This window comes from Strigops habroptila, chromosome 2 (assembly GCF_004027225.2).
Source record: "Strigops habroptila isolate Jane chromosome 2, bStrHab1.2.pri, whole genome shotgun sequence".
NCBI lineage: Eukaryota > Metazoa > Chordata > Aves > Psittaciformes > Psittacidae > Strigops > Strigops habroptila.
The window spans coordinates 59,044,637-59,071,891 of NC_044278.2; the positions used below are offsets into that span (position 1 = coordinate 59,044,637).

At 38.9% G+C, this 27,255-nt stretch overlaps 1 protein-coding gene across 1 annotated transcript; it reads left to right on the forward strand.

Annotated features, from left to right (window-relative positions):
- Window positions 1-2,544: 2,544 nt before the first annotated feature.
- On the forward strand, window positions 2,545-27,202 carry TMEM182 (transmembrane protein 182). The gene is made up of 5 exons (XM_030476737.1): window positions 2,545-3,220; window positions 3,592-3,691; window positions 5,036-5,134; window positions 15,187-15,324; window positions 25,600-27,202. The coding sequence occupies exons 1-5, from the start codon at window positions 3,080-3,082 to the stop codon at window positions 25,821-25,823; spliced, it is 702 nt and encodes a 233-aa protein (XP_030332597.1). The 5' UTR covers window positions 2,545-3,079; the 3' UTR covers window positions 25,824-27,202.
- Window positions 27,203-27,255: the final 53 nt, after the last annotated feature.

Sequence of the window (27,255 nt, forward strand, 5' to 3'; positions counted from 1 at the left end):
AAGACTGAAACCAGCCATTTTATTTCTCTTATTATTTGTGGTTCAGTGGCTGAGTCAGGTGGCTGGAGTTCTCTTTTTGCTTGTGATGTAATGTTGAAAAAGTAATTTCACCACTGTGTGCCACAGTTTCCTTAGCTACAGGTATGAATAGCAGCACATAACCATCTTTGAAAAGAGCTTTGGGAATTGTGAAATAAAGCATGAAAGTGAAAAGTATTCGTATTATTTTCACTGTCAGAATTCACCAATTTCAGGTTTGTCCCTTTTTGTACTCATACATTACTCTGTCCATCTGTCCAACTGATATTTTGGAGGTTATAAACACTTACCTGGTAAGACTGAAAAAACCCTCATTAAGATGAGCCAATTAGCATTATGCTAAAAAGGACATCAGAATTATTCCAATTTTATTATGTTTTGTTTTGTTTGGTTTGAGGTTTTTTGGTTGGTTGGTTTTTTGGTTGGTTTTTTTTTTAATGGATATCAGGAAGAACTTTTTATCACTGATTTTGTGTATGTTGTGACTATCTACATCTCTGAATTTCACTGAATAAAATTTCTTCAGCATTGGGACAGTGCTTTGTAAGGCTACTGATACAACAGCAAAATGGTTGGGAACTCCAGCCCAGTGAGTAGGATTTGGTTCCAGATTAATACCTTTGCATTCAGATGCCTCCAAGTGAAATAGGGATCTGTGCTGTCATTAGAGTTGATGAAAGTCTGGTGAAAACACTCAGTAGTGCCTAAATAGTGATCTGACCAGGTAGTGGAGGCTGGTTTCAGCCATCTATCCAGAGGTATCTAGCACCACTTTAAGGTGCTATGAACCTGGCTTGTAGTTGTAATTCAAGGTGTGGGTCTCATCTAAGTCCGTTTGTCATACCTGCCTGCCAGATATAGATGCCTTAGGCATCCTGGAGCATCAAATGGTGGGAAATGGCAGTAACGCAAGTGTATCCCTCTCTCCAGGCTTGATTTGGTCACCATCACTTAGGCTCCTAGTGCCATTTGAGGTGGAAAAAGGTACCTAAGACCACTGCGTGGGGCTGGCAGGTGTGGTTAAAACTGACAGAGAAATATGCCCTTCTGGAGTGGCAGCTGAGAGCCAGCAGGATACCCTGGGAAGTAATTAGAGTTGGGTGTCCACCTGACTTATTAAACTGAGCTTTCTGAGCCTTATCTAGGTTGTGCTGAACTGCCCTCCAGGCTTTACTGACTGTATTGACTATATTGCTGTTGATTATAATTGAAAGACATATAGCTCATGTGAAATAGTCTAAATTTGAGTATGTTAGTCCTGAACTGAATCCTACCTTTTTTCTTATTTCTTTCTTTCTATTTTGGATAGGATAGGATAGAATATTTCAGTTGGTGGGGACCTACAACTATCATTTAATCCACCTGCCTGACCACTTCAGGGCTGACCAAAAGTTAAAGCATTATTCTGAACTGCAAGGCATACTTTCTAAAATATGCCTTATTTTCTTTTATAGCACATTCAGTATGTTCTTCTTTCCCTGAAGATGTTTTTTCTTTAATAAAGAACAATAAAACGTTACTTTCTAAAGTGATGTTTTGAAAGATCACTTTCTGCTATAGCAACGGGAGCTGCATCAATGGATGCAAGGAAAGTAAATATGGCAAAAAGAGACTGTTTGACTGAAAAATCATTTACTGTTCTGCATCCACTGAAACTGGGCAGTGCAAAAAGGCCACAATATATTCATATTGTGTATGAAGTTAGTATAGTATCGGGTTTGAATAAAATAAGACTTGTAACAAATGTGAATATGGTGTTAGGCAGATAATGGAATGTTATAAAAACACTGAGGACACATTTCTGGTTCATCTATCTGTCTGGAAGTGAGGAGAGGTCTTTTTCTTGCTCTCCTTGAGCACACTGCTGCACCCTCCAAAGAGATACTGGGATATTGGAATAACAATTCCCTCTGGAGGCCTAAGTCTGTTGCAGTAAAATTATGTGACACGTTTTCTGGAGTAAACTGACTTCATCCTTCTTTTGATCTCAGCACTTCCCATCATGAGGTGTCAGTGGAATATTTTCTGCTCTGGGTAAGGACTGCAGAATCTGGTGCATAGTATAAACTCAACAAGTCTCTATAGAAGCATGCCCCGTAATCCACTAGATATGTTTGGGAAGGCCTGTTTGGCATGAAAAGAAGTTGTTGAAGAAGCCTTTTTCTTCTGGAGTGAGTCCCTGGAATTTAAATGTGTTACCTCATCACCTTCCAAAATGGCCAAAGCACATGCATGGGAAAGTGTCTTCTCTTAAAAAAGAGCGAGGTTTTCTTATCAGGTTCTGGGAGGAATTTTTAATTGCATGCATTTCTGATGTATGCAAATAAGATGCATCTAAATAAATCAGTTGAATGCTTAGTTTAGTGTTGTTACAGTTATTACATTAACAGTAAGATGTAAATTTTTATAGCTACCAGTAGTTTTATTGGTACCGGTAGTACCAATGAAGTTTGGATTTTTCAAAGGCATCTCTCCAATTTGGCTACTACAAAAAAATTCTCAACCTTCGTTTAGTAACACGACATAGTGACTTCTAGAGTGTTGCATGTGTTTCATTCCCTGCTAGCAACCAAGGAAACATTGACCACTCAACCTGAACTTTGGAAGTCCTTGCTGCTATTACATGCTCTGTGCCGCCATTCACGTGAATGGGCAGAGCCATCGCACCTCCATCTCCACTGATGTCGATGCACCAACTGCAATAATATTTCAAGTCAATCCCTGAATAGTTAGGGGAAGGTCAGCTATTTCTGACTGGCCTCGCCCAGACAGAGAAACAGAATGAAGCTCTGCCATCAGTGTCCTAAAATAGAAGGCCCTTTTCATCTGTCAGGCTTGAGCCAGCCACATGGAACACAAATTAGGAGACGCAAACTGAATCACAGGGCATTAGGGGGAAAGGCACAGGCAGAAAGTCAAGTGAAGAGAAACTTCTTCAGATACGAGCTGCATTCTCCAAACAGCTTATTAGTCACTTTCCCAATAACTTTATTTATTTTACTTAAGTACTTAAGCAGGTTTTTTGTAAGTTAACTTGATAATGAAACTGAGCGTGGGGATATTTTTTGGAGGCTTCTTTGCAGCTCTGGGGGTTTTGCTTTTTTTGGTGGCATTTGGAACTGATTATTGGCTTCTTGCTACAGAAATAGGAACATGTTCAAAAGCACCTGAAGATGTTGTGGTCAGTATGGATGTTTTTCTTTATAATGAGAATTATATATATAGGCTTCTTGGATGTGTTTATTTTGTAAGAATTTATTTCTGTATGAACTTTTGAATATACTCATTTTGATCTTCCGGAGACTTACAAGCTTGCTTTAAACCCTGTTGTAACCAGTTGTAATTAGCTCTAAAATGGATTTGTATTTTGTGATACTACTTTTGCACTATGAGATTCTTTCAAATGAAGTACAACTGTTTAGACATGCTATAGCTAACCTCTGCTCAAATAATAGGCTGAGTTTCATTATGATAGTGGTGTGTTTTACCTCAACATCTAATTTCAGTTGTATGATAATGCCTTTTTTTGTGTGTATTTTTTCCTGCCCATAGGGAGAGAAGGCCACTTTCCATCATGAAGGTTTCTTCTGGAGGTGCTGGTTTAGTGGAAATGTAGGAGAGAATAATGCCAGCATGTGGAATTTCTGGTATAGTAAGTAACTTTTTCATTTTACATTGTCTACAGTAGTTTGTTCTCAAAATCGATGTGGTTTTGGTTTGGGGGGGTTTTTTTTTCATCTTATGAGTCACTGGGTTTCTTACGGCTTCTTCAGTGATCAGGTTCTTTATCTACCCTAAAATAAATTCTTGACAAACATTTTTGTGTGTTAAAGGAAACCCTGGGACAACACGATACACGTTTAACTGTCAACTTACTCTGTGAGTGTTATGGCTGCCCTGTTAACCTGAGTCCATTCTTATCAGGACAGTCTCTTGCCACTTATGTTAAACAGACCGTTTGTTTCTGCAATGTAGGGAAAAAGAGCTTAGTGGTTAGGATGGTCCGTGAATTTTTGGTTGGAGAGTTTTTCCGACTAGTTCTACAAGTGGGTTAAGGGCAGTTTCGCTGTGAAAACAGTGTAGGGCACATCCTCTCCAGAAGAATTTCTCTACTAAACTCACAGATGACCCTTCCCTTTCTTTCACTACATGCAGATAGTATTTTACAAACAAAATCTCCATGAAGAGAGGTCAAGCAAAACTTCTTTTTGTATCTTTGACCTTATCTCTGAGGCACAGAGCTCCCTCCGCTTATTGCAAGGTTTCCACAATCCTTGTGAAAAGCGGATGCCATCATACAAATTTGAGTTCAATAACCCATGTTTTCCTAACCATATTGCTTGGTCTTAGGTGGCAAGTGTAATATTCACTGTAGTTAATTTTCCTTTTTTACTTATCTGGAGAATTCTGCGGTCAGGAATATGAAATTTAAATGTGATTTAAGCTATAGTCAGCTTTTATCTTTCACAAGGAAGAAGGTGATGTTTTTATAAGCATTTAATATAAAGGGTGAAATTACCCTTCTCTGGGGATATTGATTCTATAAACTAAACTCATATGTAAACTTTCTGAAGATGCTTGATATTTTTCATTGTTCTTTCACAAGAGAAAAAGTAATTTCCTGGTTTTTTTCTCTTTTCTTTTTTTTTTTTTTTTTTTTTGTGGGACATGCGATAGTGAGATGGACATAATTAACCCTCACAAGTGAAAGGTACATATGCATATAAAAGCATATATATGCATTGCATATAAATTGCAGTGTGCCTTCAGCAAGGCTGCTTTACTGTTCTCAAAATCTGTGTTGCCCTGTAAGGAATTTCCTTGGCTGGATAACAAGGCTGGTATCTCTTACCAAACTAAATCCACTGTAAGCTATTGCCTGAGAAAAAACCCTGGAATTTTGACCTATGAAACCCAGTTTGCCCATTTGAAGAACAGGCTTAAAATATTTTATTGTTAAGGCAGTAAAATATTAATCTTAATCTTTCACTTTTAGCTAACCAGTCACCTTCTAAGAATTGTACACATGCTTACCTGTCACCATTTCCTCTTATCCGAGATGAACACAACTCAACCTCCTATGACTCTGCAATCAGTAAGTATTTTTTTGGCTGCAGATGGGTTCAATGCTTATAGTTTCAAGAAAACCATTTGTATGCTTCAGTATAAAACACCCTTATAACTCCACACAGTTTAATTAATAGTTTTGGTGTGTCATACTTCTCATAATTTTACAACATGCATATTTAAGCCACTATTTAGCAAAATATTTAAATGAATGCTTAGCTTTAAGCATAATGGCAGAATGATGGTAATTTCTAAGAAAAAAAAAACGATATTTCCTTTTTAAGTAAGTAAGTGCTTTATTTTCTGACATAAGTAGTATCTTCCTTGAACAAGTACTTCTTATGTATTCCAATAAACCTGGGGTTTTTGTTAAATAAATAGCCACATGTGGAAATATATTTCAATTTTACTTTATGAGGAAGCCGTAGAGGGGCCTTGATACTGTCTAAGTTTATTCAACAATGAAGTTGCTAAGCCACTGTCCATCATATTCGAAAAATCCTGGCAGTCAGGTGAAGTTCCCGATGACTGGAAGAAGGGTAATATAACCCCCATTTTCAAGAAGGGGAAGGTGGAAGACCCGGGGAACCACAGACCAGTCAGCCTCACCTCTGTGCCTGGCAAAATCTTGGAACAGTTTCTCCTGGAAAACATGCTAAGGCACATGAAAAACAACGAGGTGGTTGGTGACAGCCAACATGGCTTCACTAAGGGGAAATCCTGCCTGACCAATTTGGTGGCCTTCTATGATGGAGCCACGGAACTGATGGACAGCGGCAGAGCAGTTGATGTCATCTACCTGGACTTGTGCAAAGCGTTTGACACTGTCCCGCACGACATCCTTGTCTCTAAATTGGAGAGACATTAATTTGATAGATGGACCACTCGGTGGATAAAGAACTGGCTCGATGGCCGCACGCAAAGAGTTGTGGTAAATGGCTCGATGTCCAGTTGGAAACCTGTAACGAGTGGTGTCCCTCAGGGATCGGTGTTGGGACCGGTCCTGTTCAACATCTTTGTTGGCGACATGGACAGTGGGATTGAGTGCGCCCTCAGCAAGTTTGCCGACAACACCAAGCTGTGTGGTTCGGTTGATACACTGGAGGGAAGGGATGCCATCCAGAGGGACCTTGACACGCTTGTGAGGTGGGCTGATGCCAACCTTATGAAGTTTAACCAAGCCAAGTGTAAGGTCCTACACCTGGGTCGGGGCAATCCCAGGCACTGCTACAGGCTGGGCAGAGAAGAGATTCAGAGCAGCCCTGCAGAAAAGGACTTGGGGGTGTTGGTTGACGAGAAGCTTAACATGAGCCGGCAGTATGGGCTTGCAGCCCAGAAAGCCAACCATATCCTGGGCCGCATCAAAAGAAGCATGACCAGCAGGTCGAAGGAGGTGATCCTGCCCCTCTACTCTGCTCTCGTGAGACCTCACTTGGAGTACTGTGTACAGTTCTGGTGTCCTCAACATAAAAAGGACATGGAGCTGTTGGAACGAGTCCAGAGGAGGGCCACGAGGATGATAAGAGGGCTGGAGCACCTCCTGTATGAAGACAGGCTGAGAGAGTTGGGGCTGTTCAGCCTGGAGAAGAGAAGGCTGCGTGGAGACCTCATAGCAGCCTTCCAGTATCTGAAGGGGGTCTACAAGGATGCTGGGGAGGGACTCTTCCTTAGGGACTGTAGTGGTAGGACAAGGGGTAATGGGTTCAAACTTAAAGAGAGGAAGTTTAGATTAGATATAAGGAAGAAGTTCTTTACAGTGAGGGTGGTGAAGCACTGGAATGGGTTGCCCAGGGAGGTTGTGGATGCTCCATCCCTGGCGGTGTTCGAGGCCAGGTTGGACAGAGCCTTGAACCACGTGGTTTAGGGCAAGGTGTCCCTGCCCATGGCAGGGGGGTTGGAACTAGATGATCTTAAGGTCCTTTCCAACCCTTACGATTCTATGATTCTATGAACTAATTCAGATATACTGCACTGACTGCTGGATGTGCCAGCTTCACTACACTGACACTATAGGGAGGTGAGGCACTGAAGTTACTCTCAACAGTGTGCGCCTAAGATTGTAGCAATGGACAGTTTTGTTTTGTGAGCTCTTTTAAAATTTATATGTATTCTCTATAATACTTACTATGTTAAACTGAGGTATTAACAACGAGAAACTCCTGATGTACAGTAATTGAAAACCTTATGTTTGAATAATGCCTGGAAAGCTCTGTATTTGCAACTCTGAAAAACTACTTAAAAATATTGGTTACATTTCATCAGATCAAGGACTTTATGCAAACGTATTGTAAATAATTTCTGATGATTTCATAGGATATTTTTAAATAATCCACAATGTGTGCATGCTGCATGTCTCTGAGCTCACTCAGTGATCCCTTTCTGTCCTGAAGCTGTAATTATGCCTTTGCTAACTTTGAAGTGTCTTCAGAATCCATTTTTTATGCTGCAGACATGAAAAAGAAAGTAAGTTGGACTGATAATGATTCTGTTAATTTTTAGAAATTATGAACTGTTTGTCCAGGAAGAATTCAGACCTCACCATGTCCTGTAATTTTACAGCACATCTAGAACAGTTTATCTTTCCATTTGAAAGTGACAGAGTCATCAGGTCCCAGTAATCTAGACAGAGTTTATATTCCACCATTCACTCATACATTCACAAAGGATCCTCAATTCATATTGCATGATTACACAGAAGTGGACAAACAAAGAATAAGGAAAGGAGAAGGAATATCATCAAAAGTTTAATTAATTTTAGTTAATGTTTGCCAAAAGAACCACTGCTCAAATATAATTTTCTAATCTATACTTCATATAAGGAGATTAAAAATAGACAGAACTGTACTAGGGATGCTGGCCCAGGTAGGGTATATTCAAAGCCATTCCTGCTATATAAATAGATACTGTTGGATTGCTTTCGAGCTCATTAAAACTGAAGAGGGTTTTTTTCATGCCTTCAGCTCGTTTTCAGCATCCAAGCTGTTATTTACTACAGCAGGTATGCTTGTTCGAGAATCTTTCACAACCTTTTGTGAAGAAGGTTATGTCATCATTTCTTCTGTTAATTTAAAACTTTTTTCTCCTTTTGTCTAGTTTGACAGTCCTGCCCATGATATTTGGCAAACAAGTTTCTAAAACCTCTCTGCAACTGCAGTTGCTAAATTAAGAAATGTTAGAAGGTTATCCTCTTCTTGATTCACAGTGGAGGAAATGTTTCTCTGTAAAACCAAGTGGCAAGAGCCCTCAGTTTAATTTCATGAAAAGCAAGATTTCATCAACTATTTTATATCCAGTTGGCTTCATCGAATACCTTACATCAGCTAAACATAGAACAAAAGGGCACTACCAAAAGACTGAAGTTGTTGTCCCTTTTTTGGTTCTGCTATTGTTTCTTCATAGAATATTACCATTTTCATGGCTCGTAACTTTCTCAACATACTCACTTTTGGGGTTAAAAAAAGAAATCTCTCACACAGGTTTATAGCTGTAATTTTAGTGAGTCTTTCAAGTCCTATTTTAATTAGGCGTGGATAAGAAGAAATATTCTGAAAAATACTTAGTTTGCTCTTTCGTAGAAAAATAAACAGCTGAATAAAAAGCTTTACACTTCATTAGAACAATAAAATATGTAGGTACAACACATCTTTCTAAAAATCTCTAACTTCCTGTTAACAGGACTGTTAGTTTTCTGAGCAAGCAAAGGCACGTGACTTGTTTTACAGACTGGCCTAAGAGGCTTTGGGACCTTATCAGAGGAATTCGGACTTAACTGCAGCCCCTAGTGGAAACAAAAGTGTGGTTTGTTTGTGGAGTGCCTTGTTACCATCCAGTTAGAAGCGCTCAGGCAAAGATAAGTTTCCTGAGGAACATAAAATCTCTGATGGTTTTTGAGTGCAGTGTCTGGACCAAGTTCTCTATTGACACAGCTCCTTTGGCGTTAGTGTCAGCATGAATTTGGCTTAAAGCCTTCCTGCTCCAGAGTTCAAGAGAGGCTCAATCTATCCCCTTAGCTGATTTACATCTTCCTGTATGTTGGTTTTACACTTTTTGTATTATAGTTCCCAAAAGACTTAAAACACTGAGGACCTTGAAGTTCTGTGTTACAGTACGCTTTACAAGGCTTTAGACCAAAAGCTTGGTTCATCCTGCTGTACAAACCTAGATTATGAGCTCTTGATGTCAAGAATTATAGCCTTAGGTGGAAATGTAAAGGCAGAAAAGCCTTCAGTGATGCTTATAGTGGAAATTTGAATGCATGTCTTAATGTTTCAGATTTCATCATTACTGTCAGATGCATGATCAGCTTTAAAGGGTTAAGTAGCACCGCGTTGAAATTACAGCTTGCTGTATCTTTTAATCACAGTTATAATGGTTTTGTTCATTCACCGGTTTTGTTCAATATCTTGGCAACAGTGGTGAGGACTTCACCCACCTGCAGTGTAAGGTATGGTCCACAGCTGTGCTAGCCATCATTTATGGTTAATGTGCTTAAAAGAAATTTGTAGGCCATGTCATTTATCTTAACCTGTAACAGGTATCTAAATGAACTCAGGGGAAGCCTGACTCTAGTGACTTTCTGTGATGGTACAGTGGTTTATAGTGACAGCTATTATAGTACGCAGCTCTTAAGTAGACTTAGACAGCACCTCATTGTGATGCCAGCAGATTCATTTATATGATGATTCACAAATGTATGTGCAACAAACTACAACCTAGGAATAAAAAAATATGAAATTAGCTCATAGAATAAAAGTGCCAGAATAGTGACCTCTGCATCCTAAAATAAACATGTATTTGTGTAATCATAATCAGACTGGTTATCCTGTCAGGCTATTTTGAAATCATAATAGTGTAGTACTTAAATAATAATTAATAGCTAGATTAATGCATGGTATAATGGCATTACATTACTTAACAGTGATATTCAAGGACTATCACACTTTTATAAAACTCTTTTACTACAGGACAATACTAGGCCTGTTTTTGAAAAATGTACAAAGTACTTATTTGTACAGGGAGTCCCACTGGCTACAGTGAGATTATTCCTAAGACAAAGAAATGCAAAATCTAGCACTTAGTTAAGTCATTAATTTTATTCCTGACTTTTGGTTTTGTTTTGGTTTGTTTTTTTAACTTTATTTGGAAATGGACAATAGTTTCTTAACTGTTGTAAATTGCCCCGGTGCCTTCTGAAGCTATATTGGAAGACATTTAATGGGGCTGCACTGACATATTAGTTTAGTACTCTGATTTATAGCTGCTAATACTTTTTTTCCTGACTGTTAGCACCTTATTTTGTCTAGTACCAGGCTTATTGCCAGGATTTGAAGTAATGCCTAATAAAATGTAGAATACACAACATTTATAGGACTGAAGCGAAATTCTGGTTCAGCAACTGTTAAATCTAAAATGGTGTGATCAAATTTATTGGCAGGTTTGTTACTGGGTTGAAATTCACCTAAAGTAATCTAAAAAATATCAGCAATGAAATCTGAGAATAAGAATTTTACAGTGAAATGTTGGCAGTAGCCTATTTCTAGGGAAAAAAAGTGCTGTTATGCAATACAATCACATAATTGCCCATGAGATATTGTAATACAGTACATTTACTAAGGGAGAACACCCCAGCCACTAAGCAGTGATAAAGAAAGTATTTTAAAAAAGTAATGTATTCCTACTGTTTTACTGTTAAGGTTATTAAAAAAAAAAAGGGTTTATTACTAGTAAGGGTTAGTAAAGGGTACTGAGTGAAACTGAGAAAAGTCATGCAAGGTTTACTGTGCCACCAGGTGTGTCTCCTATGTGCTGATGAGATCTCTGACCTCATTCATAGTTGTTTATCTGCAGAGAAGATGGATACTCCTGACTTAGAGCAGTTCAGGCACTTCACCTTTCACAGTATTTTGTGAGTGGCAATACTTATGTCAAATGAATTTTGATATCTCTTACATGAAATAAAGAGGTAAAAAAGACATATTCTAAATTACAATCCACAGTTAAATCACAGGAAAAGTTCACTTTAGGATGTGAGCTTGTGGGTGAAAATTCAAGGCAATGTTCTCAAGTCATTTTGCCTATCCTTAGTAATGTTTATGCAACACTGTACTCACACATGCTTCAGAAGTTTTTCAGCATTTTCAATGCTTAATAATTTGTGTTGATATTAAATTTAATATTAAGTGGCTGGGATTTGGGTTTGGTATTTTTTTTTTATAGGCCATAGAAAATGTAGGGGCTGATGGCAGAGATTTTAAAACACTTGAAGTCAGCAAGGGCAATAAGATATGGTTTCATGAGGTTGATGTTAACATCTCCAATAGTCAATGGGTGTCACATTGTCATTTTAGCTAACTTGTTCCTGAATAACCCATTATGGAGCTTCAGAGGTGTATATGTATGGCTACTATACAAGTGTGTGTTGTAGGTGACACAACTGTGGAACTTTGTCAAAATACGTTATTGCTTCAGTTTCATATCATGCACCAGTAACATCTTAAAATATGAATCTATGTCTTAGTTTATAGTCAGTGCTGGGACTTAATGTGATAGATAATTTTCAGGCATTTCTCAAAAAATTTGGCCCCTTATTCGAAACCAGATACTACTACTAGTTTTCAAATGATGCAAAAGTCTCCAGAGGGACCCAAATTAGCATCTTTAGGGAGAAAAACAAGTAGCAAGGGAAAACTACAGGTCATGCAGTTTTGGAGGAATATACTGCAGCTATAATGTTCCCGTAGTATAGAGGCCAAACGGTGCAGAACTCAAAGACAAGCATACTGTGTGTACTCCTGTTTTCCTCTAAGTACTATTTTATTTTTAGGCCTGCCTGTCACTGCCAAGGCAAATGTTGTACCCGACAAAGGGGCAGCTTACCAAGGCAAGTTACAGAACCTTCTGTTTAGCACTCTTGCAACACAGAGTAGTGGTATCCAAGATTAACACTGCAGATAGGTTTACCTCGGACTCTGCGGTAGTGCTTGTACTTTAATTCTTCTATTGTAAGAAATACTTTGATTAATGCATGTATTTCAGGTAGATAACAAACATATCTGTAAAGTACCTTGCAGGGGCAAGTGTGCTTTTTGTCATCTGGACCGGAACATGGGCTATCTTAAGAACTGCCTCAGTGAGACTTGAAATGGTGCAAACTTATGTTAACACTTTGCATAAGTACACTGAACCATTATTTCTTGAAACAGGCTGCTTGGATCACAGTGTCAGCCCTTTTCATGGGATGTAAAGAAGCATAATTCAAAGCAGCATCTTCTGTTGCATTTTAGCTGTCATGGTTCACCTAAATCTCAGAGCAGCAGTCTTTGACTTGAAGATTAAGTTAATTCTTAGGAAGGTTTAATTTCAACTGGCTCTTTCGCATTCAAGTGTAGATGCCACCTAAGGTAAATGACAGTAGGGCTGCATTGTAATTTTGAATTATTAGCCCTGTAGGAACTGATCTTGCCCATCTGGGCAGAGAAGATGGAAAATATTGTCTGAGCGAAAATAGGCCTTTGCAGAAAAATGGCTTCTTGCTAAAGAAAAAGTCTAAATGTTCTTAGGATGTTCCTCAGACCTGTGCCACAAATGATCCAAATGACTTACTGTCTTGCAAATTAGAGGGGCTAGTCTTTTGCTTGAAAAGTTGCAGTTCTGGGAGCATTGCAGACTTTTTACTTGCCAACTATACTCTGTTTTCTAACTGATGTTTAATGACGGAGTTAGCTGGATAAACAAGCATTAGGGTCATCAGAATTTATCTGTGAATCTCTAGAGTAAATAATTATTCCTAGAGAAACAGAATGGAAGCTTATTTCAGGTGATAGCTAGGTGAAATCAGTATTTCATGTATAATGTATAAAATAGTTATGCTGTTGGAGCAGAGAAACAGCTTTTGTCTTGTATAGCTACAGAGAGGTTTAAACAGATTTTCATCAGTTACATTTGTACTCCTTTTGTGTTATGTTTCCAGGAATATTTGAACAAATAAAGCTTTTCTGGTAAAATTTCACTAAAAGCAGACTTCAAAGTTTCCTGTATGAAGAGCAGATGATGAAACTGGATACTGATTTTGTAATGCTGGAGAATCTTGTATCCTCATCCATTCAGAAAATAGAAACAATGCTGTATGATTTAGGTGGCTGACTGTAATGGTATCGAAGAAAGCTTTTTCAAGGTCCATTTTGGCCAATGTGTCCTATTATGTAGCATGACTTTGAAGTACCTTGGGCCATCCATGTAAAAGAGTTGGGTGGTTATAGACTGATTTAGCGGTATTAGGTTTTAAATGAGGAAGTAATGTCCCATGGACTTGGGGACTGCGATGAAGCTTAGCAAAGTAGTCTCATGAGTAAAATAATATGAAATTGCTTCAGAAACCCAAGATTGAAGGACTTGAGAGATTTACCTCTCTAGGTCTCCATTCACTGTACATTTACTTTAAGTGAATCATTTAACTAGGAGTTTAACTTCAAACAGGTGCCTAAATCCCGTAAGAGGTAGAGTACTTAGAGCAGAACACACACTTAACTGCTTTGCTGAGCCACAACCTTATTTCTTACCTATTATTTCCATATTCTTTTTCGTATATGTGGAAAGAAGACTTGTATTGGATATGAACCAAAACACAGTTTTAACCCTTCTGCCAGCTTATTTCAGATGCATTCATCCTTTCATGCCCAAATCTGCTGACCAGTGTGACGCAAAATTATGTCCCTGAATGTTTGCATGGATTAAAAAGGATGTTATTTAAAAAGTGTGGCTAATGTGATGTGGTGAATGTGGTCTAGCTAACACAGAAGCAAGACAGTATATACTTTAGCATGAGTTAAGCTGGTCAAGTTAAAAACTATAGATTTTCTGGAACATAATAGTGGGAAGCACAAGCTGATAATGTGTTGTGCACCTCCAGATTTCAGATGAGGGCAAACCCAAATTATTCCAGAAGCTGGCTCTAACAAGCTGTATGAATTGGAAACTTTCAGGATATGAACCAGCATAATAGTTTCTTGGTTGTGTTTTGCCACAACAGTAAGTAGGTGCTGTCAAATGATAAGTGGCAGTTTCTTTTGTGACTCACTTTTCCTGACTTGCCAGCTGGCTTATATGCTTTCCCTCAGTTGGGTGGAAATGTTTTTCACTGACTGAATTGTCAGTGCTTCAAGATTTTCAGATCTGACGATGGAGATCTTTGCAACTCATAATTTTACTAATGGGTTGTGTTAATGTACCAATTTTTAAATTCATGGGAGAAATGTATGTCACTCTTGTAGCATTTGTAAAATGATGACTTTGTTAAATGGATGTGCAATTAACCAGCTAAAAAATAATTGTTAGAAAGACTCTTTTGGCCAGAGTATGTCACAAAACTCTTGGCTCATTTATCACCAGCTGCATCCATTAATTCAGCACTGCTTGGCACTAACAGGGCTTCTGAAACATCATGTTTTAAATTTAATAAAATACAAAGAGCTTTACAGCAGGAATAGGCTGGTTTAAAATACTTAGCTGTTTTTCAGAAAGCTGGGTTACATTTTTTCAGTTTCTTCCACCTCCTGCTTTAGATTTTCATCTATTGAATATGACTATATATAAGGAGAATTATCCAGTTGTAAATTGTAGAGAACTTGCAGATTGCTATTGGTGATATGGTCTGAGCACTAAGAATGTCAAGATGTTGCAGCTCTCTGCTTCTCCCAGGCAATTGGGGTAAAACAATTGCATCCTGTCAGTCCAATCATTTATCCCAAAGAAACATTGTTACAGCTTTGGTGTACCATTTTCTAAAGAGCATAAATTTGGTCAAGTTGTTATCTTACAAGTCACTGTTAAATATTAAGCAGACAGATTTCATTCATGGTAATTTACAACCTATTTTCCATGATCATCAGATAAGGACTGACGTTCAAACCTAATTTAGTCCACATGATATGTAACTTATAGGCACAATAGAATGAATGTTTCATTTGTTAATAAGGCAAGTAAGAAGAGAAGAGGAAATTAAAAATCTTTGTTAGCCAAATATACCACTTGTTTAAGTTCTAAAAAGTGTTATATTCTTTTTTCCTCCTTCCCTTTCTCCAGTTTATCGAGGTTTCTGGACAGTTCTGATGCTCCTGGGAGTAGTCACTATTGTGATGGCTAGTTTCTTCATCATCTGTGCAGCTCCTTTTGCCAGCCACATTCTGTACAAAGCAGGAGGAGGCTTTTTCATCATTTCTGGTGGGTATACTGTTTGTTCAGTCAATTAAAGAATCAAAAGGATGAGGTATTTCTTCCCTTTTCCTTGACCAAAAATGATATTACTCATGGTTAAAAGAAAGAAAAAGCATATGTTTCTATCCTTTGGCTTCGGGAGTGCCTGCCATGGGGACAATTCTTTCTACAGTTATTTAGTCATGAAGTTATTCTAAAAGCTACTTTTGGATTAAAAAAAAAAAAATAATCCAGGACAAATCATGGAATTACACTGCAATTTCAATCTACTGTTTTAGCAGGAAAAAGAATGCATATTTAAGGATGCTGCCTTACAGGATTCTCAAGGGCTGAAGAGAGGTGTTTTTTTAATAAGTGACAAAAAAGATCATTACAGTGGGCTCAAAGAATTTGGAAGACAGAGCACACTGGAGTACAAAAAATAGTTATCACATATTAATAAGTTGGAGCTCTAAACCTCTGTGAATGAAAGATAACAAATAACCTAACTTCCTCCTTCCTCATAGCCCGCATGTACTGTGGAGGATGCACCCTGCCATGATTCAGGTGATATGGGCAGCTCTCTGGGACAATGTTCAGTTAACCTTGAAAAGTCTGGAAAGATGTCACACTGGTGTGTAAGATACAGTTGTGTAGGATGTAAATGATATGTGCTCAGTCGCTGTTCTCCTTTGCATAAAGCCTGGTGAGAGGCAGCCCTGTGAGAGCAGTATTTTGTTACAGGCTAGAGCCACTCATGTCACAACCAAAAGGCCCAGGCTCTTTTTCTGCTTCTGTTACTGACCTGCTGATCTTGCTTACCCACTTCACCTCTCAGCTCTTCATACACAGCAAGTGATCATTATTCCATTTTCAAGGATTCTCAATGAAGTGTGGGAAGTATTTTATAATATTTTTGCTGAAAAACCTCCTCTATACTTGCATTTGATCCCTTGAGAATTACTCCTCCACACTTTTAAAAGACATGCAAAAAATATTCATAGTCTGATGGAAATCACAAGATATTTTAATGCTTTTTGTCACTAATTTGCAGGATAAGAGCCCATGTGAGTCCTACTATTTTTCTTCATTTGTGATCTATAAAAAACCTCAGCTGTGACTAGAAAGTAGCAGAGGCTGTTACAGAGGAAAAGGGCACTTGAAAGACACCAGGAACTGATGGGCAGAGGTGCGAAGCGATGTGTCTGTTCTGCCTTCTGGGTCAGTTCATCTGCCCTCCTCTAGGCAGGGGAAAGTTAAATCCCCAAGTCTGCACTAGTCTCCTTTATCTTCCCTAGGAGGCCTGCAAGAGGCAATAACACTCATTTGCAGTAAAAACAGTAGGTACATGAGAAGTTCCCCTAGCTGGGGATTCATTTCATCTGGAAAGAGGGGCCTAATTGGATGAGATGAATGCTTATGGAGGAACCCTACACCTCTATTTCCTTTACCGAGGGAACACTGAGAGACTATTTTTTTAGATGTGTGAAGTTAAGTGAGCTTTATTATCCTAGTGTTTGACCTTGAACCTGTCTCTTTGCCCCTCTCACCCTCTGTCCGTATAGAGCAGATGTTCTCCAAGGGAAATCCTGACTTTTTACTCTCTCTCTATGTAGTATTTTTCAACTTCAGAACTGTTCTCAATCAGCAATCAGAGAATAGCTGTGTTATTTTTATTATTTGCATTATTGTTGTTGAAAAGCAAAGATATTTAGCAAAATCCTGCTAAGATTTGCCAAAAGGTAGTGGTGGCAGCAGCATATAGGACCCTGGAGCCATTCAGCTTGCACAAGACATTTTGGCTTGGGTAGGGGGACATGGTTCCTGACCAAGCTCTTCTGTATCTACTTCTAGTCCTACCAGTAGGGTGGGGCTGCCCAGGGAAGGTACTCACTGTAAACATCGTTATCCTACCCAACACTTAAGATCACCCACAAAAACACTGAAAAATGCTTGTTGCTCTCAGCTCTTCTCACAAGTACTCCTATTGCCAAGGTGAGGGTTTAATTATATCATGAATTAAAATCATGCTGTGGGAGTGACCATGCTGACATAAGAATTGCTTATAAATATTTTGCATTTGATATAATTAAAGCTATATCCTGTGAGATGTCTTGGGCACAGCTCAGTTTCCCAACTGTGGTGTTACTAATCAATGGCCCATTGTGTTAAAAGGAGAGTAACAGGGATTCTCTGACCCAAAGGTATGATAGCATGAAATTGCTATCTTTCTTTCTCTCCCAATAGGAATTCCCCACAGTAGTTAATATCTTAAATCTGGGATAACTTGTGGTCAGAGCTAAGGTAGAACCTGATGCAGAAGAGGCATGTTTTAGCCTGCCTCTAGAAGGCAGGATGGTGTGCTCTACTGTGTTCTCTGCTGCCCTGACCTGTTCCTCTATCCATCTCCTTCAGACTAGAAGACCTAAAAATAAAAGGAAAACAGGACGTGAAGGGGAGAAGTGATGAGAAGTGGTACATATTTACCATTCATATCAACATGTGATCAGGATGCAGCCAGGGTATTGGAACTAGATGATCTGAAGGTCCTTTCCAACCCTAATCATTCTATGATCTATTCAAACAGAGACCTAAGGGGAAAATGAAAAGATGTGACCTAAATCATAGGTGAAGTTAGAGTTCTTGTAAACCAGAAACCAGCATAATAATTTGAAGAAAAAAAGGAATTATATACATTGTTTTGAAAGGGCCTGGATGCTGTCTTACGCAAAGTTCAAGTAGCTCTTATATGGGAGGGAATAGTAGGCTTCTGAGAAAGGAGTTAGACGAGGTAGTTCTGTGGAAATTTGGTAGAAGATAGGAAGATCAGTCATTTTCCTACTTACATATCTTTAAAGAAAAATGTTAGATGAAGCAATTTTAATACCTGTTATTGGATTGAAGTATCTGTATCCTTTTGCAGCCTCAACTGACAAATTAGGTGGCAGATAAAAGCTCTGCCTCCACTGAAGAGAACAGCTTGTAGCATGGTCTGCTGTGCCGTCTTAGGGTTCAGAAAGCAGCTGAAGATATTATTGGGAACAGAATTCATGCCAACTGTTCAGCCATCTGAAAGCTAAGTGTTTTTTATGAACCAAATACTTAAACTTCTACCATCCATAGTAAGAAACACTCTCAGAAGGACACTTCACCTTATATGTGCTAAGTCAGATAGACTTGCCTTTTGGAGGGAGCTATACAAGGAGCCAAGACAGAGCTCCTGAGCGATACAGAATAAATTTAGGTTAGAAAGGACCTCTTGTGTCAATCAAGTCTGACCTTCCATGATTCAAAGCAGGGCTGGCTACAGAGTTAGATCAAGCAGCTTGGAGCCTTATCCAGTCAAGTTTTTAAAATCTCCACTAACTGATGTTTCACAGCATCTTTGGACACTTGTCTCTGACCAACTTACTTGAGAAATTTGTTTTCCTTGTATCCACCTGAAATTTTCCTTGCTGCAGCTGGTGATCACTGTGTCTCATCCTGTCGGTGTGCAGACCTCTGAAGAGGCTAAAACTCCCAAGCTCATTCAGCCTCTCCTCATCATCCATCCCCCTAGCCATGTGGGTGGTCATCAGTATCTCTCTTTTTTATCAGTAGCTCTCTTTCAGTTTATCAGTATCTCTCTTTTACCACAGAGCCTCAAGCTAGACACAGTTTTCCAGATGCAATGTCAAAAAATGCTGAGGAAAGGGAAATAATAGTATTTTCAAACTTGATGACTGTGTTTTTCCTTATGCAGCTATGTATGAGGTTAATTTTCATTTCTGCAAGACCTGCTTGAACTCTTGTCCACTGAGAGGGACCATTCTTGTGCTTTAAGGAGTTGCCTGTGAGGAACAACCAGATATTCTAGACACCTTTGTCCTTCAGAGCATCCTTTGTCCTTCAGATCAGCCTTCCTTGGGATCCTGCTTACCAGTTTCTTGAACAGGCTGAAGTCTGTTCTCCTGAAGTTCTGGGTCTCTAATCTCCTGCTCACCTTCTGTATTCCTTCTAGGATACTAAACTTTGCCATTTTGATTCGTAGAACTCATTAAAAACTCGGCAACAAAGTTTTAAGTTGACAAGCGGGTATTCTTTATTGCGGCGCCAGAGAACACGGGGGATAGCTCCTCCTAGCATGTTCTGTCCGAGCATCAATCAGACCGTGATTATATTGTCGTTAGTCATACCTATTCATTATATTGTATACATATTCATGAAGTTGATTATATATGACATCACATTCCTAGAACATTCTTCCCACATGTGCACTTTATTGTGGTAGTGGTCTTTAGGACCTTTGGTGGTCGTTTCTTCATCATCTTCCTCTTCATCACCTTATGTTTTCCTTGAATTCTTGTTCTGGTAGTCTTTGAGGTCTGCGCAGTAGATAAGTGCTTACGCCAGTTTAATTAGTTCAGTAACACTGCTGACATAAGTGAGTGATTTCTTCTCGTCCTTCTACTTATCAGTTAACTTAGCTACAGCACATCCTGAACATCTGCTAGTTTCAGACACTCTTTATGTACAGTCCTTATTTTGCTTACAGTAAATTTTATACGAAGGTCATAAGGTTCTAAAACTATGTCAGCTACAACGATTTATCTTATACAAGGATCCTTATTATGTTCTTTTGGTTGGGCTTTTTAGGTTTGGAAAGTTTTGTTGTTATGTACAAAGCCACCAAGCTTAAAGTTACTTAAAACTGAATTTTCTTGTTTACAAAGGATTATATTTCATTTTGTACTTCCTTGTCTCACATTTCATGGCCATTATAACCACAGCTAACACCATCTATTATATTCTTGACCAGTTTTTCTTTATTTGTGAATAACAGGTCCAGCAAAGGACTTCCATTAGTTTGTCTGTTCCACACTTGTTTCAAAAAGTTATCATTGATGCAGTCTAGCTATCTACCTCCCGGATTGCTTGCTCTCTGCAATGTTGCCTTTCTAGAAGATATTGGGGTAGCAGAGTCCCTCGTAAGATCCAGAAATTGTTACTGTTTTTCCAGTCCACTACTTCTTGAGTGAGTGACCTGTAGCAGATGCTCACCATGATCACACCATTTTTGTCCACTTTGTTGATCTTAACCCATAAGCTCCTATGACTTAGATCTCTGTCCATTCAATACAGGCTGCAGCCATCCCACCCTATCTTAACTGCCTGTTTGTAAAGAGTCTGCATCCATCCAGCAAAGCGTTCCAGTCAAGCAAGCTGTCCTACCATGTCTGCAGCTGAAATGGCATCATCCACTAGAATTCCTCCTGTGTTATTCCAACAGCGGGTTTTTTTATGTACACACATTTGAGATGGGTTTTCAGTTGTGCTGCTTTCTTAGTGGAAGTGTATGAGCCTCCCTCATTGCTCTGTCTCATTCCCTTCCCACTGCTTATCTGGAGGCTTTGATGTCCATCTGCCGATAGTCCTTGCTTGCTTCTCTTCTCAAGGTTACTGAGCTTGTTGTTTTTTTCCCACCTTGCCTGATGGATCTTGCCTCTCTCCAGCAATCCTTGAATCTCAGAGAGGGTCTCATAGTCACAGAAGCCTAAGACCTGCTTGCAAGACTAGCTACAAAGCTAGCAGCTGACAAAGAGTGTAAACCAGCATTAGTATAGTTTTTATTGTTTGGGTAGCAGGTTTGAGACCATTGTCACCAGGGCCTCATGCCCTTCCCTGTAATCCTCAGAGCCCTGTAATTACCCACTCAAGGTGTCTCTGCCAGCATCACTGGTGCCCATGTGGATGAACTGCAAAGGGTCTCCAACAGCCAAAGAGACCTCAGAAGCCTCTCCACAGTGTTGCACATCTGGGGTCCAGAATAGCGGCAAACCTACCCACAGAGCAATTATGACGTCTGATCTGTGGCAGTCACACACCTACCTTTTCTTCATCCTGATCTTGAAGAAAGGCTGCCCACTTATCGAGTGCTGCAGCTGAACTAGTACAAATGGAGAGGCACACGCAGTTATTGGCATTGGTGGCAGCTTATTGACTATCAGCTTTCTCTGTTAAGCTTTGTAACCACATTACCTCTCCGAGGCTGCACATGAAAATACAGATGCTACACCTGTGAGGAAAAGGGCATATCAGTTCAACAATACTACAGTCAGTGACTTGAGTGCTGTCTTTGCAGCCTCACCTTCATGCCTACAATATCAGAGGATGGACCAAGAGCAGCTACAGTAATGCAAACTGTAAGAAGCCTTATAGTTGCTTCAAAGGTCATAGGAAAAGAAGGGAAAGCTGTCATAAAATAATCACTTAAGACAGACTTCGGTAAAGTCCATAATTACCCTGGGCCTGGCTGGTGGTGAAAACTGTCCTGTTGTACTGATGTCAAACAACCAAGCCCCCAGAATGTGCACAGAGCATTACAGAATCACAACCTCGTGGAGAAGCAAGATAGAAGTACCAGTATGACTTCTGCTTTCTGCCAAAAGAGTGAAAAAGCTGATATTTTAATTCCAGCTCCTAGATAAAGACAAAAATCTGTCTTCAGAGATATGTGCCAACTCCCATAACACTTAAGTGGGATCCTCTGCATGTACTTCAGAGTGGAATGTCAACCATACTTTTTAAGTAAAGGTTACAAGAGGCCAAGGTGGGTGGCAGAATCTGTAATGAGGAAAAGGACATAAAAATGCAACTGGAAAAAAAAATGTATACACACATACAAGTTTTCCTCAAGTGAGATAAAAAGTTCTAAACTTCTAGGCACAAGTAAAAGGCTCACATCATTCTTTCCAGCACCTGTTGTCTTCATGTCTGCATAGTAAAAGATTCATGCCATAAACAGCCATTCACCATTGACAAGTGAAAGGCATTTCTACGTGGGAAGAATAAGTACTAAAGGCCAGCAAACTGCTTGTTGAATTCATAGACATTTCTAAAGGTTCTGTATTCTTCTCTGCAATATGCACAAGTATTTGTTTGAAAGAAATTCAAAAGAATTCAGAAGAATGAGAAAGACAGAAAGAGTGACCTCAGAGAAGTCCACGTCTTATCACACTGCACAGAGCTGTGTATCAAACGTGTGTTCTTAAAAAAAATGCAAAATGGTAAAAAAGAGAGAAAAGGAAGGAGGAGGGAAGTATTTATTTGTCTTAATCTCTCTCAGACATATTTCATGTTCTAGGAATAATTTCCCCCATCATTCCTGATTCATGCAACTGCTGTTTTATTTTATATTCACTAAAAGGCAAGGGCAAATGGACACCCGCACACTATGCAAAAGGTCTAAATGCCAAAAATGTAGAAATACATCATAGCACACATTGTTCCTAAAAATATTTGCTTCATGAAATTGTGGAGGTTTTTTTTCAATCTCAGTAATTTTGCCCTGGAACTTGGCTGTGAGAGTTCATAACATTCAAAATAGATAGTGCAAGACTGCAGGAACAGATTTCCAAGAATAAATATATATTCAGTAAACTCCTAAGTGCTTAACTCCCATGAAATTACAACTCTCTGAAAATTAGACAAAAGGAGCACTAATGAAAGAAATGCTGTTGGAGGCAATAGGACATGGTCAGTTTTTTCTTAGCCTGATACTAGTGTTCAAGGCATTTCTTGAACACACTAAGCAATATACCTACTAATTAGCCTCCATTAACAGATGGTGAGAACCCTTAAATACTCCTCTAGTGCTTTAATTAAATAAGAGGGTTTAGATATTGTCCCTTTCCTTCTCTTTTAAAGAAGGACATTTATCTCTGCTTGACATACATTTCTTCAGCAAATTTCCATACCCAACAATTTGCCACACACAAGTATTAGCAGCTTGCTGTGAAATCACCCGATGGATTTTAGCTTCCCTGAAGTCACTTTACCACTGGCAGCATTGCCTTGCTATTTTGCACCTGTGTGGTGTTGGCTCTGTTTTAACCACTTAGGTGTTGTCTCAGATTGACGGAAGAGCAAGGGGTGCCCATTTTGAGATTTAAGCGCCTCTAATAGATTCTTGTTTTCATGGCAGATGCTTCTGACTAAGTGAGCTACTTAGTGTTGTATCTGCCCACGGTGCCAGAGGTCATGTCAGATGTGCAAAGCCCGGTTATATTTGCCTGCTACTATAGTAAGGGAATATGCATCACCACTTTTTGTAATTATTATCATTTTGGAATAAGTTTGCCTCAAGAATAAATAGAAGACTACAGATACTTGAAAATGACACAGCCTCTGAAGAGGTAAATTCCAATGTTCATATGGATTTTGCCATATTATTGATGTATATTTCCAAATCTTTGGGATATATATATATATTTTTTTTTTTCCTCTTTTTGACATTTTGAAACCTTGGACAAACTCCATGTTTCTAATAACTCCATTTATAAATTTGGCCCTGAATCCTTTTACATCAAAAGTTACTAGCTCTGTTTGCTTCTAATTTTCCTATGTTGCCTGCATTATCTGTTATCATTAGATGTTCTGTTATAGGAATCTTCCTCTGAATTTGACTTATATTTGGAGAGTCTTCAATTTAATTTCTCATTCTTCATGTCTGGCCCTAAGGTGATCCTTTTCTCTGATTGTTTCACTGGTTTTATGTTTAATACAAGAGTAAATTCCATCAAAATTGAGTTTTACTTGGGTAAAATACTTTCAAAATGAATTTATGCCTTTTAGAGCTGAGTATTGGGTTTTTTTCAAACTTTGTTAGGAATTTGAGCCCTAGCAAAAAATGTAATCCTGGAAGTATATTTCACAGACAGGAAATGTGTCTGCCTCCTTCTTTATTTATTTTTTCCACTTTCAGCCTCATAAAAGTTGCAGATCCTTTGGGATTATGCTTTAGGTTAACTACTTCAGCTCATTTTTTGGTGGGCTTCAAAAGGGTAGTATTCGCAAACACTGAGTTGTGAGCTCTCACCTGTCAGATGATCGGGATGTCCACAATGTAAAGCTATTACATTTTGACCATAAAGTACTAACAGGAATGCCATCAGATCACCAGAAGGGCAGGCAAAGGTCGTGAAGCAGCATCTCAGGGTGGGGATGGTGAAAGGTAACCATGAAAGATTACGAGGACAGGTGGAAGTAAATGCCAATCCATGGGTGCTTACAAAGTACATTTGTGGGTTTCGCCACAAGTGTCACATTTGTTGATGGTTGCATTGTAAGTATTTAGGAGGGTGGGGAAGAGACCACAAATACCTTTAATTACACTGTGCAGCTTTACAGCCTGTAGACTCAGGTTTGGCAAGAAGTGTTCCCAGAAGTATGCACTTTGATTTTGTGATTCTAATGAGGCGTATAAGCGTCCTGGGGTAAAAACATGATGGGTTGGTGTCCTCCAAATATTTTAATATTGGCATAGTTTTGCTGCTATAACTGTGCTGTGACAGCTGGACCTAAGGGAGCAAGTGGGTACAGGTTGGAGCATGCAAATATTCAGACTTGTGCCCTCAGTTTTCTACCAAATCTGCTGGAGCATCTGTGCTGCAGGCTTGCATTTCTCAAGTGTCCACATTCCTCTAAAGTGAAATGAAATATTAGGAATGCAACTGATACTTTGGAAAGTACTTTCTTCTTATATCTCCTTCTGGTGTATAGTAACAAAGAGATTAACAAAGTTTGTAAGGACATGTGCTCCTATTACTATCATGTGTAAACAATCCAAAGCCCTTTCAGAGGAGTGGTTGGGAAAAGGCTGTGAATTATGTGGTGGATTAATTCCAGGAAACTGTTGTATCCAATCTGAGGCTAATACTAATAGCCTGCTTCATAGCTATTATTTCATTATTGTTTGCTTTTGTTCCTACACCAGGAACCTCTTTTCTAATGTGGAGGATCTTGAATTAAATATTTGAGTAGAATACACTGAAGGTAGTATGTTCCAAATAAAGCCCTTTTCGTAAGAAAAAAGTAGCAAATGTAGATAGGTGAAGATGATAGATTTTTCTGCTCCTTCCCCCTTCTCATATCTCATCCAAAAAACTGCAATAGAAACAATGTCAGAGTTTGGAAAAAAAAAGTAGGTATTCTTTTTCCAGGTCATCCTGTTCCATCCTTCCTTGGCTCCTGAATTCAGAACAGTAAATACCTGCTTGAATTTTGTCCCTAAACACACCAGAGTTTCAGTCTGCCTACCAAAGTAAGATATCCTTTGTTATAGGAGGATGACTTTCAGTGCAAATCAGAAGCAAGATCGAGATAGGGCTTGTTAAAGGAAGCCAAAGGCAAAAAATATCCAGTGGTGGCTGACTGTGTCTTGCAGATGGGACCTGAAGTATTGACAGATTTCTAGGTATTACACTAAATGCACCCAGCATTTGTCTCACACTCTGTTGTTAAAACCTGGTGTTTCTTTTCCAGGTGTCTTTTTTTCGCTGGTAGTCATGATGTATGTCATCTGGGTCCAGGCGATGGCTGATCTGGAAAACTACACAAACATGAAAAAGATGGATTGCCCAGACTTTGCTGTTTATGTGCGTTATGGCTGGTCTTTTATGCTGGCTCCTATAGGAGTATTTTTTGCTTTATTAGCAGGGATGCTGTTCTTGTTGGTAGGGCGTTCCATTTATTTACACTCAGACTAGATGTACACTGCTGAAGGGAATACAGTAGGAAAGGAATCCTAGTGAAGCTTCATCACAATTGTAAACTGGAACACAATTTTATACATTACCTTTATGGCAATCTTAAGTGTGCAGGCAAACTTCTGGAAGTTCTGTTACTTGTTTAAGGGTAAAGGAAACAAAACTCATTACAGGAGGAAACCACCTTTAGTCTCAACTAGTTGTTTTTAATTTTTTAGAAAGTACACATGTGGTTCTCCATATTGTACTATTAGCAGCATTTTTGCAGTTTTGCAACTAGAGGAAGGCAAAAATTTTCTGCAACCAAAAGCCCAACACAAAGTGGGCCAAATCAACATTTTATACATTTGACTTTTAACATTTATTTTGTGTGTCTGCTTGTGGAGAATGGTACAAGGTAGAAGAGAGAACAAACATTCACACACAGTAATTCAATCTACCCCCTCTCCTGTTTTCCACTACTTGCCTTAGCTTTAGTATAAGCAAACATGTCTGCACTTTATAAAAATAGAGTGCAGTTGTTCATACAGCATCCATGGGACGAGGATGAGAGAGAAGACAATTGCCGTGAACAGTGACCTGGTGCTAGTCTGTACCTGTAGAAGCCTAACTGCTTCTGTACACGTTTCTCTTTTCTGTATGTGTTTGAAAGCTGTATACTTTTGTGTTCTGAAATCCATTTATCTTGCATGATTCTATAAGTCAAAATGCCATAGTTAAATCACTAGCTGAAGTTATGCCAAAATTGTACTTTGAATTATAGCATTAATATTTTAACCAAGTTTTAACCCTTTTATTTTTGTCTGGAATAATCGGCTTCTCCAACAAACATTTTCCTGGTTGTGTAAAATTACTTTTTTATTAAAAAAGGTTTATTATGAAGACAATATCTAGGACATGAAAATGTGTATTTCATGTAGCCTTCATTTTCCCAAATATTAAAAATCCACATTAAAGACCAAATCCAACTTGCCTACTAGTCATCCCAACAAAAGCAATGAGCCTAGCTAAGACAGCAGGGGAGATGGATTTGGTTCTATGTTGATTGTAGGAGTGGCTGGTTCTCTGTGTATGTGTGTGTGCCCATATGTTTGGAAGATGGGGTAAGGATGGGGCTGTATGCATGGTATGGAAAAGATGGGGTGGGGTTTTAACAATGGAGAAACTGTCTGCATTGGGCCCAAGTTGAAATTAAATCCGTCTGAGAGTGTGTTGGTTTTCACTTTGTAACTCAATGCAGAATAGTTTGGGACTGATGGGGAAAAGTAAAGACTGCATGTTGGTTTTTTCTTGTTCATAATGCTTAATTCCACAGCTGTTATGAATACTGAAAGCATCACTAAAAGGCAGGAAAGGAGTGCCCACCTAGAAGATGTGGTGGGCCAGATTGGATGTTGCTTCCATTTTGGGAGCTTTTGTGATTGGAAGCTTT